General features: G+C 34.0%; 1 protein-coding gene and 1 pseudogene across 2 annotated transcripts; one reads left to right on the forward strand and one right to left on the reverse strand.

Moving 5' to 3' along the window:
• Positions 1 to 14,111: 14,111 nt before the first annotated feature.
• Positions 14,112 to 16,223, reverse strand: LOC148167664 (uncharacterized). The gene is made up of 4 exons (XM_088045010.1): positions 15,984 to 16,223; positions 15,486 to 15,929; positions 14,475 to 14,657; positions 14,112 to 14,303 (listed from the first exon to the last, which is right to left on the reverse strand). Exons 1-4 carry the CDS (start codon positions 16,149 to 16,151, stop codon positions 14,112 to 14,114), a joined length of 987 nt encoding a protein of 328 aa, XP_087901136.1. The 5' UTR covers positions 16,152 to 16,223.
• Positions 16,224 to 17,601: 1,378 nt separating this feature from the next.
• On the forward strand, positions 17,602 to 18,397 carry LOC148167665 (uncharacterized; annotated as a pseudogene). Its single transcript, XR_015770803.1, has 2 exons — positions 17,602 to 17,788; positions 17,847 to 18,397. The product of XR_015770803.1 is annotated as an uncharacterized LOC148167665 (transcript).
• The last annotated feature ends 391 nt before the right edge of the window (positions 18,398 to 18,788 follow it).

Genomic DNA, 18,788 nt, shown 5'->3' on the forward strand with positions numbered 1-18,788 from the left:
AACAACATTGTTACGATTTTAAAGAAAAACAGAAAAACAGCAGCACTAAAAAGACCACTGATAATTTGCGTAATGTTTGAGAAACCGTAGGAACTCTGGGTGCAAAACCATGATGCGAAAATACCCATGAGAACGATGCTCCATAGCAGACGTGGTAGGCTCCTCGCGCACAAAGGGTAAAGTGTAAATGGTGCTAAACCAAAAACACTGAAGAGATAAAACACGTTTTTAAACGACCTGCAAAAAGAGTACGTTTGTGAGGGCATGTTTGAGCAATAACAGAAAAATTGTTTTGTTGCAGGTAAATCGGTTTCATTGATCTTGCAGTTAAACGGAAATTAATACGTTTGCTTTATAAATAAGGGGAAAATAAATATGTTGTGAACATTCTAAATTGTTTTTTTTGTTCCTAGTTTTTCTGTTTGAGGTACGGAGCAGCATCACTTTAGGAAAAATAAAACTATGATCAGTTCATATCAGTAAATGATTATTTACGATGTATTTTTTAAATACAATAAATATAACAAAGGAACTGGAAAATACTCACACTAAAAACTCACTAGTAAAAACACAAGAAGGAAAAAATAAATTATTAAGAAAAATAAATAATATGCTAATTACAGAGAAAATATACATACTAAAAACTATGCCTACTCTAATTTATTCTATATCGCAATATTCAAGTTCATAATCGACATTTCCGGCTAGAATTAAACGTTCCTTTGCTTTCTTTATCAAGTCCAGAGGAACATTCGACCATTGATGACGTAGGCCGGAAATGAAGGGATCTGAAGATGTTAACAAGTTATTTATAATGTCTTCATTGGTAGATGTTCGGGAACACTTTGGCGCGTGATGTAGCCTGAATTTTTTGGCCGTTTTCTGCCTTAAATTCGCAAAGAAGAGCTTGAAATCTACAAAACCACCGATTTTTATCAAGATTGAACGGCTGAATTGCGAGAAAACAGCAGAAATCTGCACGAAATCATCAAAATTCTTAGAGAAATCCGCTTATTTCGATGCAAAACGGCGATTTCTCGCTGATTTTCGCCGTTTTTTGGCTTGAGTTTGCAAAGAAGAGCTCGAAATCTACAAAATCACCAATTTTTATCAAGATTCAACGGTTAAATTGCAAGAAAACAGCAGAAATCTGCACGAAATCAACAAAATTCTTTGAGAAATCCGGATATTTCGATGCAAAACGACTATTCCTCGTTGATTTTCGTCGTTTTCTGGCTTGAATTTGCAAAGAAGAGCTCGAAATCTACAAAATCATGAATTTTTATCAACATTCAACGGCTGAATTGCGAGAAAACAGCAGAAATCTGCACGAAATCATCAAAATTCTTTGAGAAATCCGCATATTTCGATTGCGAAGCGACTATTCCTCGTTGATTTTCGCCGGTTTCTGGCTTGAGTTCGCAAAGGAAAGTTCGCAATCTACAAAATCACCAATTTTTATCAAGATTCAACGGTTAAATTGCAAGAAAACAGCAGAAATCTGCACGAAATCATCAAAATTCTTTGAGAAATCCGCATATTTCGATGCGAAACGACTATTCCTCGTTGATTTTCGCCGTTTTCTGGCTTGAGTTCGCAAAGGAGAGCTCGCAATCTACAAAATCATGAATTTTTATCAACATTCAACGGCTGAATTGCGAGAAAACAGCAGAAATCTGCACGAAATCATCAAAATTCTTAGAGAAATCCGCATATTTCGATGCAAAACCAACGATTTCTTGCTGATTTTCGCCGTTTTCTGGCTTAAATTTGAAGATTCAACGGCTGACTTGCAAGAAAACAGCAGAAATCTGCTGCTCCTTATTGCCGGCTTCCTGGACCTCTTCTGGCATCCATCCAATTGGCATAATAGTTGATTCAATAGGTGTATCGCATAAAACTTGCATCAGCGGCGGCTCCGACATTTTTATTAGTAAACTTCTCATTAACTACCATGGCAATAATGCATATTATTCTGTTTTTTGAATATAAAAAGTCACATTTCTTGTGTATATTTTTCATCAGGTACATCAAACAATACTTAATAGATACTTACTTGCTTCCATGAAGAGTAAAAGCGAGCAAATGTTGTAACTTTAATAAGTAAACGCGCGCTCATAAATTTGCTAGTTTCATTACCAAATATGAGACTCAAATCGTTCCAAAAGCAAATTATGAACAATTCCAGTAGATTTTAAATAACATAATATGTAGTTTTTTCTTTCCGCCATATAAATTATTGTGGTTTAGGAATCTATTTGTTATTCGTGCAAACTTTTTGTTGTCCTACAAACCAGAAAATCGATAAAAGATTTAGTTTTGTACCCAAAAGGAAACCATTAATAGTGTCGCTGCCTGGAATTAAAAAAAAAACTTTTTTGGATTTCAGAAATGACTTTAGATTTTTATTAATATCTTTGAAATTACTGACCCTAGTGTTGAGTTTTATTGCTCGTTGGAAAGCTTATTTAATAGGCTTTCTAAAACAGTATTGCACAATTCCATCTTTAAAAAGAAACTGAGTTATGCAGCATAACCTAAAAAAATATGTTTTCAATAAAATCTCTTAATTCTGGACCTCATGGATCAAGACGGATTTCAGATTCAAAATTAGAAGGCAATTTTACGTTGAAAAGGACTTTCTACTTCTCCAATTAACTAGTGTAATCACAAATTAAAGCAAAAAATAAGCCTTTTACAGGTTTCATGTCTTTTTTGCTTCTAAAACTTGATAGTAAGAAGGAAGCGCATTTTTTTGCACGAATTCGATTACATTGGGTTTTAGTTAGCTTTATATTGGTGTATAATGCTAAAGCTTATTCCTTGCAAAATTTAGAAAGCACATCAATTTTTTGGCTTTTCATTGGCTGATGAAGCGAAGATAAAAGGTTTATAATTTTCCAATTTTTTTTTCAAAAACGTCGATTTAACTCTATGACTTTCCGTTCTTTTTTTTTTAATTTCGATATAAAATTCTTCTCAATACTTTCAACCAACGATGTTTCATACCCATTCGGAATATTAAACTTCCTGCGTAGATAATTTACCAAAACCACCTGTACTTCTTATATTTGCGGAAAGCAACTCTTCTGCTAATTCGCGGTTTCTAATTTTTATCATGATAGATCTGAAGCTGTAGCTTGAAATTATTTATTATTCAATTTTCTGTTTTATTATTTCCATAATTTAATCTTCGTGGCTCAACCTAACAAATTATTTTATTTTTCTCAGAGTAGTTGTGTCAGGTCAGGTCAGGTCAGAGATTGGGAGATTTTGACAGGTGACATAAAGGTTGGCAGCAAATTATGCTACAAAATATTAGCGAAAGACTCTGGCGCCCATAAATTTTTCTTTTTTCTTGTCGGTTCAAGAAGGGTCGTTCTTCTGAGGAACTCTGACCCCTGAGCCAAAACAACTTTGCGTTTCTTTTTTTTATTACAACTACGGGAAACCGTGTGGCAAATAATAAAAAAATTTCAACACAGATCCTCATGTATTCTCACAAATAATCCTGCAAAGTTACAAATTGTATTGTTTTTTTTGTAAACAAGAATAAAACTATGAATAAGCAATTGACAAAAAGACCAACCTTCTGGGAAAGACAAAATTATTTTAAGGTCAAAATAGAAAAAAATCATTTAAATATGACTATAATTTTGAGTACCCTTTTTGAAAGGTTTTCTGGCTTGATTTCGCAAAGAAGGGCTCGAAATTTAGAAAATCACCAGTTTTTATCAGGATTCAATGGCTGAATTGCAAGAAAACAGCAGAATTCTGCACGAAATCATCAAAATTCTTTGAGAAATCCGCTTATTTGGATGCTAAACGACGATTTCTCGCTACAAAACCTAAGTGGGGTTTGACATTGACGTCTAAGATTTTTTGTCCCCGCCACTACATACTATATGCAAAACTTTGGATAGATGGCGCCATCATAGATAGGCCAAAAATGTTTGCGGCCTGAAAAGACTTATAAACTGAAAATTCCACTTTCAGTTTAAGTCGCCTATAAATATTTTTTGGCCTCATGAATTGTAAACGTCAAATTAACATTCAAATGACATCTTCAGAAACATTATATTTACAAGCGCCCTGGACGTTTACACCCGCCGTGCGGTAAAAATTGCCATCTTCAGATGCATTTGTAAATTAAAGCCTCTTTACCATAATAAAGGGTGATCACCAAAGTGGTATTCACCTAAATTATTATATCGTTAAGACAATATTTCTATTTTTAAAATCATATTAAAACATTTTTGATACAGCGCCATCTTATGTACTTTTTGTGCACCAACTACACAATTGACAGAATACAGAATCGACAGAGTTGACACATTTGACATTAGAGTTATTATTATGTTTCTTAATTTGATTCGTTTTATAAAATAATCATGGAAAGGGAAGTTCCAATCAAAATGAAAAAGGTAAAGTAATGCATTCTTACAGTAATTTGATCCTTTTACCTTTCCCAACTCAATTTCAGGTTCAAAATCCGAATATTAGCTGAGATTAATGAATTTGTAGAAATTGCTTTGAATCATTCCATCCTGTCTCCTGTCTTCAGAAAAGTTTTTTTATACAAACACATTTCCATATTTACCAGAATGTATTCTTTTATTTATTGTATCCAAAATCATTATACATACAGTCGCGGACACAAAATCTTAGACGTCATTTTTCTGAAATTTCAAAAATTTAAGTGTAGTCATTGTCATTACTGACGATTGAAACATCAAAGTATTGACATGTTGTCAATTCAGAATTGTCATGACTGAAGTATGTAAAGCCCATAAAATTAGTATAGTTTCTTTAGTACAGAGTGGTGTGATCTACTGTCATGTCCTTACATTATTGGAAACTGCGAAATTTCTAACCATTTTGAAATAAAAAAATTTAAACTGTCAAATTTGACAATGCAAAAAAGTAAAGTTACAAATTCTAAGTGGGGTTTGACATTGACGTCTAAGATTTTTTGTCCCCGCCACTACATACAATTAAGTAACAACTATACTATATTTCAGAATTATTGACATCTCGGTAGGCCATGTCAGTGTAAGACGCCTCTAACAATGTGAACGACTTTTAGCATTTTGGTTCTAAAACTGTCAATGAAACATTTTGAGGATATAAAGTAAATTACTTTTTTAAGGTAATTGATTGATATTTTAATCAGATTCTGAATCTACCATCATAACACAGATTTCTTCTGCTTCAGATTTCAGTTCCTCTTCAGAATCTGATGAATCAGATTCTAAGTTGACGTGACACACATTATATACACATAGGGATAAATATAAATCTAAAAACACTAAATACGCTTATATTAGAAGATTCTGCCAACATAAATTTGAATTTCCAAGGCACACTGAGATGTTATTAATTCTGAAATATAGTATAGAAGTACAAGTGCTTTGATAATTGAAGCTGCAGTTATTGAGGATATTAACATTAATCGTACAATTTTGAATATTAGAAAACAGACCTGGCTGATTTACTTCACTTGTGCTATTGTTTGTAGCACACTCAACTTGAATGCTTGAATCCTCTGCAGAAATAATGGAAGAACTAAAATGTATTTGAAGCGCTGGTCTCTTTGACGTTGAAGTCATCATATTAGCCTTGTTAACTTTTTAATGTGAGAAGATCTCCGCCTCGATTAGCTAATAAAGTAGCAGAACTTCTCCTGAAGCAATGTCCAGTGTACTGGCGAGGATTTGGCAATTTAGATGGGATGCTGCCAATATTGTTTATACCCACAGGCACAGCACAACACTTTTCTTTTTCATATTTAAGAAACAGACGGTCAGGATTTTTTGTAATTTTTAGTTGGATTTGTAAATATAGTTAGTTATAAGTTGCTAGGGACTTTTTTAGTGGAAAAGCGGAAAAGATAGGTCAAGTAGGTTATCCTGTCAAACATGTCAAAAAGTAATATGTAATTCGGTTATTTTTCAATTTTTGAAAATTTCGCTGTTCATACTACTATTATAGTAATCTCTATCATTTGATTTTAAAAATAATCCACAACCTTCTACAGTATGTCCCCGGATTGAGTTCACAAGAGGAAAAAAAACGTTATTTTTCATTTTACAAAAAAATGACAAAGGAATAATATTTTTTGCTTAATTTAAAATAAATAAATCTTCAATTAAAACTTTAATATTATCAAGCTGTGTTCCTAAAATCGAAAAAAACAAAAAATAACGAAGAACTTTTTTATTTTTAATTTTGCAAAAAATGTCAATGGAATGAAATTTGTTCCTTAACTCAACCAATTTCCACTACTTGATTGATCCATTACCTGTTTTAGCACATAGTTCAATTCTAACTCGTAATTCTTTAAGACTGTTTCGAATTTTCTCAATTATTTTTAAGGATGCAATTGCATTTTTTTTTTCGAATTTTTTAATGATAACACATTATTGGGTACATTTTCTTTGATCTTTAACGCATTATTTGATATTGTGAATCCACAGCCTGCTATTATTTAAATACGATTACAAAATTTAATAAATAAAAATAATGAAAAAATTAATTTTAAGAGTAGAAACTAATAATTTTGAAATTTTAATTGCAGATTTATCTGTTTTGAAATAAGCAAAAAATGTTATTCCTTTGTCATTTTTTTGTAAAATGGAAAATAAACTTTTTTTTCCTCTTGTGAACTCAATCCGGGGACATACTGTAGAAATGACATTTGAATTTTAATTTTTGCTGTTGGAAGATTGTCATTGGTCAAGGTTTTGATACGGGAACCATGTTTATAAATCCATGTTTCGTCTAAATATATGAACTAAATATTCAGATTAATCGTCTTTATACTGTAGTGAGACAACCCCTTTCTCCCGTTGTTGTTCCCTAAAGGGGTACGTTTTAGTCCCCGCCGTGTTGGCGGATGCGCTCGCGTGATCGTCACCGAAGGTAAATCAAACCTTCACTTACCCTACGTTGTGTATTTTGATTAGGGGTAGCTAATTACCCCTTCTCTTTTTATTCCCGACTCCGAAAGATGCTCGGGGTCGAAATTCAGGATCCTCAGCGTTCCCGCAAAGTAGCACCACACACCAAAGGAGGGGGTTCACCCATTTAAACGCAGCAATACATATCAAAGCGTTTATTGACACACATCAATTAAATTTACAGGGCCAAATCTGAAGTCCGAAATTCTAGATCCGGAAGACAATAACATGCAACATAACAATACAAATGACAATAATATGGGCCAGAGCAGAGGGGGTTATGTCGCCTAACTCAAGCAACGCTTCCAAGTTAACTCCTGCACGATGCGGGGTGGCGCAAGTAAATTCGTTGGCGGACTTCCTCTTCGGAAGTCTAGAAGAGATTTCCGCTAACTAAACAGAGTTTTGGTCAACTTGAAGAGATTTCCCAAAAATAATACCTTTTTCAACTATCCCTAACTTCAGGTCTCTTGATGCGCTTCGATTTCCAGACAAATTTTGATACTTCGAACTTACACCGTACTTAGACATGGGCGCCGCGGATTTTTAGGCAATAAGTGTTTAGTTAACGGTTGGTTTACATCGCGGGTTTTTAGATTACGCGCTAGCTAGACGGTCCAAGTCCGGTCTAAGATTGGCAAGAACGCCCCACGCGAGCAAAGTCTAGAATTCGACTCGTAGCAAAATACACCAAATGTACGACAAACGAAGCTCGGAATATGCAAACTGAATTTGCGAACAAATAACCAGTGGATTACAGTTAACTGAGGGATCCGTTTCTTGGCTTGAATGTTCTTGTTTCCTCCCACGATGTTAAAGTAAAGGTGGCTCTCGTAAGAGCGAGGACCCGTACGATTCACGACACGAGCCCCCATATAAATAAGTTTTTTTCATCTCAGAACTGCACTTTCAGGTCCCCCCCGTATCCCCTATTCCAAACAACGTTTGCGTTAGCTAAACCCGTTCAAGAACGATAACGAAATTCCTTTGCTGGTGGTTTTATGGTTTTTCAAATTTTCGGTTTTTCGATTTTTTTTGTTTAGTGTAAAATTCGTTAAATCGTGAATTACGTTGGGGATTTCGTCAAATCCACAATCCTGTATGTGTTCGAATTTTAGCGTGGTTCCCCGACTTCTCTCGACCGATGTAGTAGTTTCGTTATTTCCTAACCGCGAACCCACACCTCAAGCCCGCGCAATTTGTAATCAAAATCTTACCTTGGCGCTGGGCACCCGGTAACTCCGACTAAGGGATGGGGACACCCACTGCACTCTTTACCACTCGGTAAGGTTAACGCGTTTAAAGTTTGTTACGCACAAACAAAAAAAAATACAAAGAAACTAGAAACGATTAATACAGCACAAACACACAGAAATCTAAATGAAACAATTTAAATTTAAGTGCACGGCACAAGAAAATTCACTAGCACGGAATTACTTCGATAAAACAGATCGTCACCCGAAAGTACGACTGCAGGAATCAAAGATCGTCTAATGACTGCCTCTTCTTCCCTAATTTTCGGTTTTTGAGAAACGGCTCAGCCGGATTTGCTCGCGCATTTTAATTTTGACTTCTGGTTCCCTATTGGACGCTTGAGGGTGGTTTCGGTTCGCGCTCATCCCCCACTCTCTTAGCACATATGCAAATTAATTACCCATTATTTAATTATTACGTTCATATCGGTAATTGAAGCCATCGCAAGGCACCTTTATGTTGTATTCAACTAGGCATCACCGATATAAAAAAAGAATGAAAGTTCTACGATGAAGTTGACCCGTTTGCTGTTAAATGTTTTTGTTAATTTGTTGAAAATTATTTAATTATTTTATACCTGACCAAATCAACAACAAACGTGGTCTTCGGCCCTGTTTCGTTTATTACAATTATGCGTAAACCTAATTTAACTCTGATTAAGAAATTGAGATAAGTGTTTCGGCCCTTTCGACCTAGATGGCACTCTCGGGATGATTTGTGAAATCGGAAATCCCTTTTTCTAAATTTCCTTTATCAGATCTATTTTCCTGAAATTGGCATGCTCTAGTTCTATGTTAGTAAAATTTAGCGGTGTCGACTAAGGTAGTTCGGACAATGGTTCCTAAAGGCTTAACCAGATTTTGAATAGAACAGTTATTACCTGTTTGATTTAAATCTAAACGTCCCTAATCCTTCTAAACAATCATTTGCAACAAAGGCCCTAACTAATAACCTTGTAAAGAATTAACACAAATTAAAATCTCCTAATTAAATCAATTTATGCTGAATTATGGTTGACTTCCGCTGCTAAAAGGGTTAGTAACTATATCGAGGGTGGTATCAAAATGTAGAGAAACTCTTCGCGAGATTTGTTGGAATCGCGTTGTCCCGATGAATGGTTGATTATGATCTTAATTCGCGAATTTTACAAATTATGGTTTTGGTCACGTAGCCCCCGAAATCAGATACCTCCCGAACACAAGGGGTTTCGCTCTGTCCGCGCGGTCTCTTAACCACTTATCTGGTTATCTCATTATCCCCTAGATTATGCTTGCCAAAGCGTGTGACTTTTTCTTCTTTAAAGTTGGCCAATTAATTAGTGCACTTTGATCACGTTACTTTTCCAGTGGTACCGGACGAATTTTCACGGGTTAATTTTGATTGTGCGGTCCCCGGCGCTGTCGGTACTACATATTCCGAACATTTGGTTTTATTAATTTAATTTCCCTTTTAAATGATCCTCATTTCGATGTCAGCTAATTGTGGTTACGTCATGTAACGTTCCTGTAACCAAATTCTACTCGGATTGTCTTTATTTCCTGGGAAGCAGGCAAAAGCGATTTAAATTTCTTTGTTTAAATAGACGCGGGCTGTTTCTCGATTTATCACAACTAAAAAGGGCCACTGTAGCAACGCTTTCAAGGGCTCAGTTCTCGGGAATCTTTAACACGGTTAATAAGTGGATGGCAAATTTATGGTGCTCGACCCGCACCTCCCCCAACACGTGTGGCGTCGGCGGTGGGAACCGTGTTCACCCTACATTCCGATACCGGGTACATAGATTTTAATTCGTTTCGTACAATTTTTTTATTTGAACGCGAGCGCGGTAACTTCTTCTTTTTCCTCCATCTTACCTGTAATCGTCTTAATTTGGGGCGCTCACCACAATACTTTAGATACGATTTTAAAAATTTGAGTTTTAGTGCCTTGAACTGCGGGCTTTCTATTAATATTCTTCGATGGTTTTCAATCTTATATTGTACTCCATGGACTTTAAGATTTTATAAAGCAACGACCGTGATCCACTATATTCCAAATTATCTTTGGCAACATTAAAAGTTCAAAGTAAAATATTCACCTTTTTGCTTATATTCATAAATTTTTCGCCCTAATTTTTCACGGAAGAAATTTTTATCATAAAGCAGACTTTTTGCGAGGGCTGAGAGATGAGATTTTGATGAAAATAATGCTTTACCGGCAGTAGACTCATTCAACACAGATCGAGCAGAACTTCTAGAGACCTACAAAAAGTTTCTAGGGCTCTTTTTTAAGTTCCATTAATGTTCTTTTTTGTTGTCGTAAAATCGTTTAGCTTAACTCCACTACCATTTCTATAAGATTAAAAATGCAATGCTATGAAGTCAATCGCCATTACTTCGTGGCCTGCAGCTTTAATCTGTGGGTGGGGGGTCACTTATGATAATCACTTAAACGCTTAATAACAGTATTTATTGAAGTTAGAATTTTCCGGTCTTTTTCAAATTAAAAATTAACAACTGACTACCGTCGCTAATAAAACATCGTTTTCAAAGACGAGATGATCTTGCCGCTACATCACCCCCTCTTCAATGAGAGCGTCGAACGATACAATAGCGCAGTATCTGTCTGGAAAACTGACTCGTCGACCACTTCTGGTAGTCGAATGTGAAGTTGTAGTGTTGAAGGAGGACCGTTGGTTGAATTTATGGTATCTCTCGATCTGATGACTGGATTTCACCATCAACATAAGCTGGTTTGAGTCGGTCGATTGAAATTGTTTCTTTCCTCCTATTTATTATCAACGTAAAGAACTTTTCCCAGAAGTAATCTTCTCGTGACTAGCCCTGTATAAATCGTAGCTGAATAGTATTAACCCGTTTGTAATTTAAATTCTGTTATAAATCTATTTTTAATAAAGTTCTTAAGTTTTTTTTGTCTCCTGTAAAATTTGCGTTATTGGAGTTAACAGGTTAACACTCTTAACCGACGATTTGTAATTCTTTTTAATTTTTTCTTATTGTTTTGTATTGTTTATTAATTGTTATGGCTGTTTGTTTTTTTTTCTTTGTCATTCCACATTTAAATAAACTGTTTTTTAATTTATTTAAACAAACTTTTTAACTTTATTTTAAATCAAAACGTAGTTTTTTTTTTCATGAAGCTGTTTTTGTAGATGTAGAAATGAGTTTTATCATAAACAATTTGACTGCTTCACCTCTAAGGATCTCTAGATCCTACCTACCACTTCGCGTAGAGCAGTTTAAAGACTAAAAAATAGACATTTTGCCAAAAATTCTGACCAACATGAAGATAGTCGTTTTCGAATCGTATTCTTTGCTGCTTATGTTCTTCAGTAAATTCGCATTTCGTCGCAGCGGGGTGGTTCTCAATGCCCTGTTCTTTCAATCGACGATGCGCAGTCTATGTCTTCCTTGTCCTCGCCTTCTTGTCTCCACTTAGTGATCAAGTTAAATATCGCTGTCTTTGACGAATTTAACCGATGGGCGATTTGCTGAATAGACCAGCCTTCGTCCCTCAGTGTTATCGCGACTGTTTTGTCATGTTCATTAGATGAACCCTCATTTTTGTTTATGCAACTAATAAACTGTTCATACAATTTTTGACAAATTTAATTATAATTGTCACCCAAATTTGTCAGAAAGCAGCCGGATTTAATCTGAAACACTGTAGTCGTTCCTTTAATTTTGCAATTAAGGCTTCTTCTCAGTGCAAAAATTGATTGATAACCAGTAAAAAACAACATTTTATCTACAAGCATAATTTTTATTTTAGTCCGCGACTATTCACTGAAATAATTATGACTAATTTGACTTTTATAGCGCCGAACATACGCAAACATTTTTAAGTTTACTTACATTTTACAACTTGTTTACTTACAGTTGATATTTCTATTTATGGCTCATTTAACCTCTTTTGAAAAACCATTGTACAACGGTCATTAAAACCCAATATATGGATCTTAGCCAATCAGGCCGACGATTTTTTTATTGCATAGAACTAGTAAATTATAGCCATAATGTAAAGAGAACATAATGTAAAGAAAACTTGTTCTTTTTGTTATTTGCTGCTTTTTGACATTAGAATAACGGCATTTTTTTATTTGACCTCATGCATCTAGATTTTATTAACTTCTATTGCCTATTTTTTTTTAATTTTGATGATAATTTTTTAAAAAATATTTTTTTTATAAAAGTAGAACATATTACACATTTTTGAATCAAGAATATTAATATCTTCCAAATTATGAAAAAAAAAAAATTTTGGGTGGCAATTTAAAATAAGAAAGTTGAATATCGCCCGAAAGATACTAAGCCATTTTGAAAAATTCTAAAATCATTAGTTTATAGTAAATTAAAAACCATTAAATTTGTTTTTAAAATTTTTGAAATCGGTTTATAAATAAAAATTCTACAACGCCAGCCGTTTTTTAAAAATCACCCTGTATAAAATTTATGTTATAATTTATTATAAAAGAACAAAAACGCGGAAGTAATTACTATTTATTGGTTTGGCCTTTTCTAACAATAAAATATTTTATTGTTATTACTCATAGATAAAAACTACACGGGTTAAAAAACGTATTTTATTATAAAAAGTTTACATTAAATACTTATTGCTCATAAAGTGTCAAATAAATGACTTCATTTCAAACTCTCTTTCTTGATTCGTCGAAGGAAACATGAAAATCCGAAGTGTAGTTAAAATCATGCCCATCACCTAAAAACAGTAAAATTATCAGCTAATTCCCTAAACGCCAGTCAATTTTATTTTTAGTCCGATTGTCTGGTTTTACTTTAAGTAATATACAGGTGTTCTAAAAATTCCGAAAAAAATTCATAAACTATACTGTGTTAATGTTAACCGAACTTTAAAATTTGAATTTCAGTTTGTTGTCTTATTAGCTCAAAAAACTAGAAAATTTATCATATTTTTAATTTGGCAACATCGTAATAATGAAATGATGAAATCATGAACTCAAAAGATCAAAACTAAGCAGAACTTTAGTCAATTTTAAAATTTTGCCAAATGGAAAGCAAACAAAAATTTCTAAAAATATTTAAGTCTAAAAACCAGAAATCGAAAGAAAATGTAGATTTTTATAAATGAGATTAATTCATGGATTTATTAATACGTACTTGAAAAGTTTAACTTCTAAAGTTTTTGATAAGTAAACTACAAATTCTGATACAGGGTGGTTAAAAAAAGAATAAATGGATGTATTTCTTTTCATTTAAAACATCTCAGAAATCAAAGCAAAATTATTTTAAACCCATTCCTTCTCACAATATGATTTTTTTTAAGGAAAATCTTGGCTTTGCTGCTAACCTTTCTAATAAAATTTTACATTCGGCAATCTCTGCAACTAAGCAACTAATTCTAAGAACTTTACAATGTTGCAACATTGAAAATTTTTCTACAAAGCCAAGAAAAGGTACTTTTAAAAGTTTAAGAAACTTGGTTTAAAGCACTTTTTGTCTTTTTTTTATTCAAAATATGATTAACTGAAGACAATGTGATGTCTAACAATGAAATTGTTATAAAAAGTTTACCCAAACACAGTTTGATCGTTATAAAAGAAAGCTTTTATCTTGGTTAAAAAAGCACCAATTTCGTTTTGGTTTTCAATTTTGGGAAAGAACATGCCTTTTTTTTTCATCACCCTGTTAAATGAGTTGATTGTTACCAACTTTAAAACGCTTTAACATTTTAAAATAAGCAAAATTTAACTTTTTAGGAAAAATTACTGCTCATATTAATGAGTTGGTTTTTTTTGCGGTAATTTTGGAACACCTGTATAATCCAAATTTTTCTATTGCAGTGACGTCGTCTAGTAATATAACACAAATGTAGTAACAACGTCACTCTAAGAGAATAACAATTACGCTTTTGAAAATGTAGTTAACTATGATCATAATTTACCCCTAGAACCAGTGGAACTATGTGAAAGAACAGGATTATCTCGTAAGTCTTAGCAGTGGCAAAATTGGAAATGGAAAAACCAGATTTAGAACTGCCCAACGTCATGTTTATATACAAGTAAATTTCGATCCAAACTTGCATACTTGTCATCACTGCCAACAGGATTCGATACTAAAAAGTAATATTACAATACGAAAATTAAAAACAAAATCGATATGATTGGTAACTCTCAATATCAATCTATGAGACGTTTAAGGTTATGTGCATGATGTAAGAATCTTTCAATTGTTTTGGCAGTGTTACCAACTTACGAAACCCAATCATGCCGTTTTTATAACTTACAAGTTTAAAAAGAAGTTTTGTATCGATGCAACTTGTGACAAAGCCGGATATTCCTGTGGCCAAAATCAAAAAACCATTCACTGTTACAAGAATTTCGGTTATAATGTGGGTTCCTTTTTGAAAACTTAGAAACGGTAGTGCGTTGATTAGGAAACGAACGAATAAAAGAGGTGAGCTCACACACTGAAATAAAATCGATAAAGATAAAATGAGTGATCTATAATTTAAAAATTACTTACTATTTTAAATAGAGCCAAATACAGAATAACAGTAGTTAACACGAAACACATCTTTTTTGACAATTGGCGGTTTTTACTGTGCTGAGACTGGAGAGTTTATTTATTTTATACATATTATTCATTGTTTGTCTTTTTTTACTTCCTCGTTATCAGTTAATTCGGAATGATAAAATTTCGAAATCAAAAATTCGGAACTTTAATTGCTTTATTAATTTTAAAATAAAATAGCAAAATTTCTAAACAAGAGAAAGATAGAAAAAAAAATGAATATGATACAATAAAATTTAAGAAACAATTAAACAATTAATTAATAAACGCAATAAAAAGAATTAATTACAGTCTTAAAAAAAACGAATAAAGTTGGTCAGGTCAGGTCAACTTGTATTATAATATATTATGTAAGCAAGTTTTTAAAAATACCTTTATTCTATTTTAGGTTATAATCTTGTTTATAAGCACCGAAATGCGGGCATAATTTGAGCTTTATGGCACAGATTAATCAAAATTCGCCAAGCAATTTGATTTTTATGGTGTTCAAGCAAGCTTTGTAATCGAACATTTATTGTTAAAGAAAATCATACAATCATGTTATTTATTTATAGAAATTAAAAGTACAATTACTAGGATTTGCAATTGTAAGATTACATGAACCAACACCTAAACTAACAGACCCTTCATTTGTCTGTGGTATGTTAATTGAAGCTCCCCCGCAGATGTTCTGAGCAATTTTGATTTTGTTCTGCAGAGAATTTTCTACGTAAGATTCGGCTACCTTGTCAGATCGCCATCCACCCAATTGCTTCAAAGATCTGGTGTCACCGCCGGATTCAGCTAAAATGGTTGCAGCACTTCTGCGGAAACAATGTCCTGTGTATTTATTTGCATTTGGTAACTTCAGAAATTCAGCAATTCTTGAAGGCATTTTCCCGAAAGTATTTTTTCCTACCGGCTGCGAAGTGCACTTGCCATTGTGATACGACAAAAACAGACTGTTAGTTTTCACGTATTTAGGTCGTAAAGCAACGTATTTTTTGTACAAAGCTATATAATCCATGGGACCATCGTTTGGGACTATTGTAAACTGCCTAGAAGTATAAGTTTTGGTCCTACAAATTTTCACTAGTAAGACTGATCCTTCAGTTGTCACATCTTGAATGGTTAAGTCGTGCAGCTCTTGACGACGACAGGCTCCGAATATCCCGAAAGCAGTAACAACCTAGAATACACAATTTATTAAATTTGGATATGAGAAGTAAAGAAAAGCCTTTACCTTGACCACCAAATACACAAGATCGGGTGCCTTTACCATGAACTCCTGTATTTCTTTTTGCTGAAGTACCCAAGACTTCTTCCCTTCATCACCCACGGAGTTACTCTTCATATATTCAGTAATCATCAGAAACCTTGATATGTCAACGTTTTCTTTAATTTTTATCATTTTCTTGAGCTTCGAATAGATGCACCACAGGGAGGAAGGTTTGTAAATTTTTGACTACAAAGGAAGCACAATAATTTGCTGATTATTAGTTATTTAAATGCAACTTATTACCATTTGAGACAAGTATGCATCACCAGTTTTTCATCACAGTTGCTGCCCGCGTTTTTCGTGCACCGCCACTCGCAAAACTTGTCATATTCTTTCACATACAAATCCTTTGATTTCTGGGGAATCAGTTTTCCTTGAGCAGCTTCAAATTCGTCTAAAATCTCTTCAGAGTAAACGTTATCTGCTTCGACAATTTCCATTTTGAAAAAATTGTTTACAGCAGTGTCCATAACAACATCAAAATAGCCAACTATCAACACAGCACTAAAATTTGCATCGTCACAAGCGCTTGCAAGAAACTACTGATTCTTGAATATTTTAGAAATTATAAAATAGAATAAAACGTTGTATGTACCACGGGCATAATTGATTATGGCCCTCGGGAAATTAAAAGCCCTCCTTCGTCGGGCTTTAAACATTCCCGCGGGCCATAATCTTTTAATTATGCCCTTAATACATAAATAACTAGAATGTAACGTCTTTAACGAGCTTGTTTTTTATGTAAATCAGCTTGTTTTCTGCACAAATTCTGCACACTTTTCAGGCAAAAATTTGTCACACAATTGCTTGAAATCGCTTAACGTAACAGTGTCTAAAAATGAAGGTGTTTGTGTACTTTCTAATTTTCTTTTCATAGTTCTAATTTCTGTTTGCAAAGCAAGTACGTACAGTATTAATTTATTTCTTTAACAAATCGAACTCGTCGCTGCGGTAAAAATTTAGATTTATTAAATCCAAAGCGGTAAATTATTTAAAAACTAATTTCCTACAATTTTTACAAAGATTCGTCTTCCAGCCATATAATTCAAGTCGCTATCTGGCATTGAATAAAAAAATAAGGGTTGGCTCCGATCGGAGCCGGTAGCATATAAAGTCCTTTTCAAAAAAAAAAACAATTGTCAATGTCAAAATTCCTTCAAAGACCAAACTGTACCACTCTAAAACATTTTGTTTCGGAACACCCATATATTAAAATCTCCCTAGATCAGGGGTGCGATTTTATTTCTGTTCGATACGCCAACGAAGTGATAAATTTTCGTCAGTGACGTCATTTTTCACCATCCTGCCAAGAATGCGATTTTATTTCTCCAAAATATCACTTCGGTAAGTGATATTTTTTCACTCACCTTGCTCTGCCGATAAAAACTCACATAACCTAAAACCGCTGTTATTCCTTTCCCGCCAACAAGTCATCTTTAGTGTTGTGCGCTTGTGTACAAGTTGAAGAGGTAAATTATGAATACATTTTCAATTAATAAGAGTTAACAGTTTAAAACAGAGGTTATTTAAGAAATAACAATTTTTAATCATTTATTTTCTTTGGTAGCATTATGGAGCAAAAACCACAAAGAGGTTCAAAGCCATCATTAGAACAACGGGCCCTTATGATCCAATTCATGGAAAATGAAAATAAATTTGCTCGAAACCAAGAAAGTGATGGGGCCAAAGTTGCAGGACTACGGAAAACCTTAGTCCTGCAACTTAATGCTATGGGTAGAGCAAATAAGGACAAAAGACAATGGCAGGAGGTTTGTATTGGTATTTAAAGCCCTATGTTTCATGATGATAACTTTAAATATTCCCTAGTGTTGGAGTGACTGGAAAAGTGCCATTAAACAGCAGGCGGCAAAATTGAAACGAAAAAGGCAACAAACAGGTGGGGCAGGACCATCAGAGGATGATGAACTGCAGGAATTGAATGCCATTGAAAGTAGGGTTTTTCAGATCATTGGGCCCGACACTGTGGTGATGGGAAGACTCAAGAACTTCCCATCATCGAGGTGAAGGTAAGTACATAATTTCTTGCTTCCAGGTTTATTTTTTATAGGTTTCAATAAACTTCATCATTTTTAGAACACACCTCAGTTCCTGTAGTTCCTCTGACTGAAAACCTGCATGGTTCGGTAGTTAGTACCTCATGCTCCTCTGCTGCCCCCCTTTGTGTCCCTTTTGTTTCAGAAGTACTAAAACATGTGTGTATAGTACTTTCCTAAATTAATCCCTTGTATTGTAGAATCCTATTGAATGTATTGTGGAATCCCGTCGTGCCTCATCTCAGCCATCAACTTCTTCTACAAATACATCTAGAAAGCGAGACCGCCCTGAGAAGAATGTACCCATTAGTTCCTATTTTATATCCGTTCACAATTAAAACCTCTGTTCGTAGAATCCTGCTGCCAATTTTTCCTCTCCTCAAAAAAAGAGAAAACTGGATTACTTCTTGAGGACGAGTACAAGCAAAAATTGCTAAAAATTGAAGAGGAAGCAAATATAATTCGCAGACAGCAAGCTGCTGCTCTGGCCATGCAAGCTACTGCAATGCAGCAGCTTGTTGAAGTGAGCAAAGAAATTTTGTCTGTTTTAAAAGAAATAAAATCGAATAAATAATTTCTTTTACTCATCTAAATTATCACCATTCCTTTTAATTTTAGCAAAACTGACTTAAATCAACAGATGGAACAACGTGAACAGTTGTAGGGGGCAACGAACAACAACGAAACCTGCCAACTTCCTTCATTTACAATAAGC

Source organism: Gnatocerus cornutus, chromosome 9 (genome assembly GCF_029298725.1).
Source record: "Gnatocerus cornutus isolate USDA-ARS CGAHR chromosome 9, icGnaCorn1.1, whole genome shotgun sequence".
In the NCBI taxonomy this organism is placed as follows: domain Eukaryota; kingdom Metazoa; phylum Arthropoda; class Insecta; order Coleoptera; family Tenebrionidae; genus Gnatocerus; species Gnatocerus cornutus.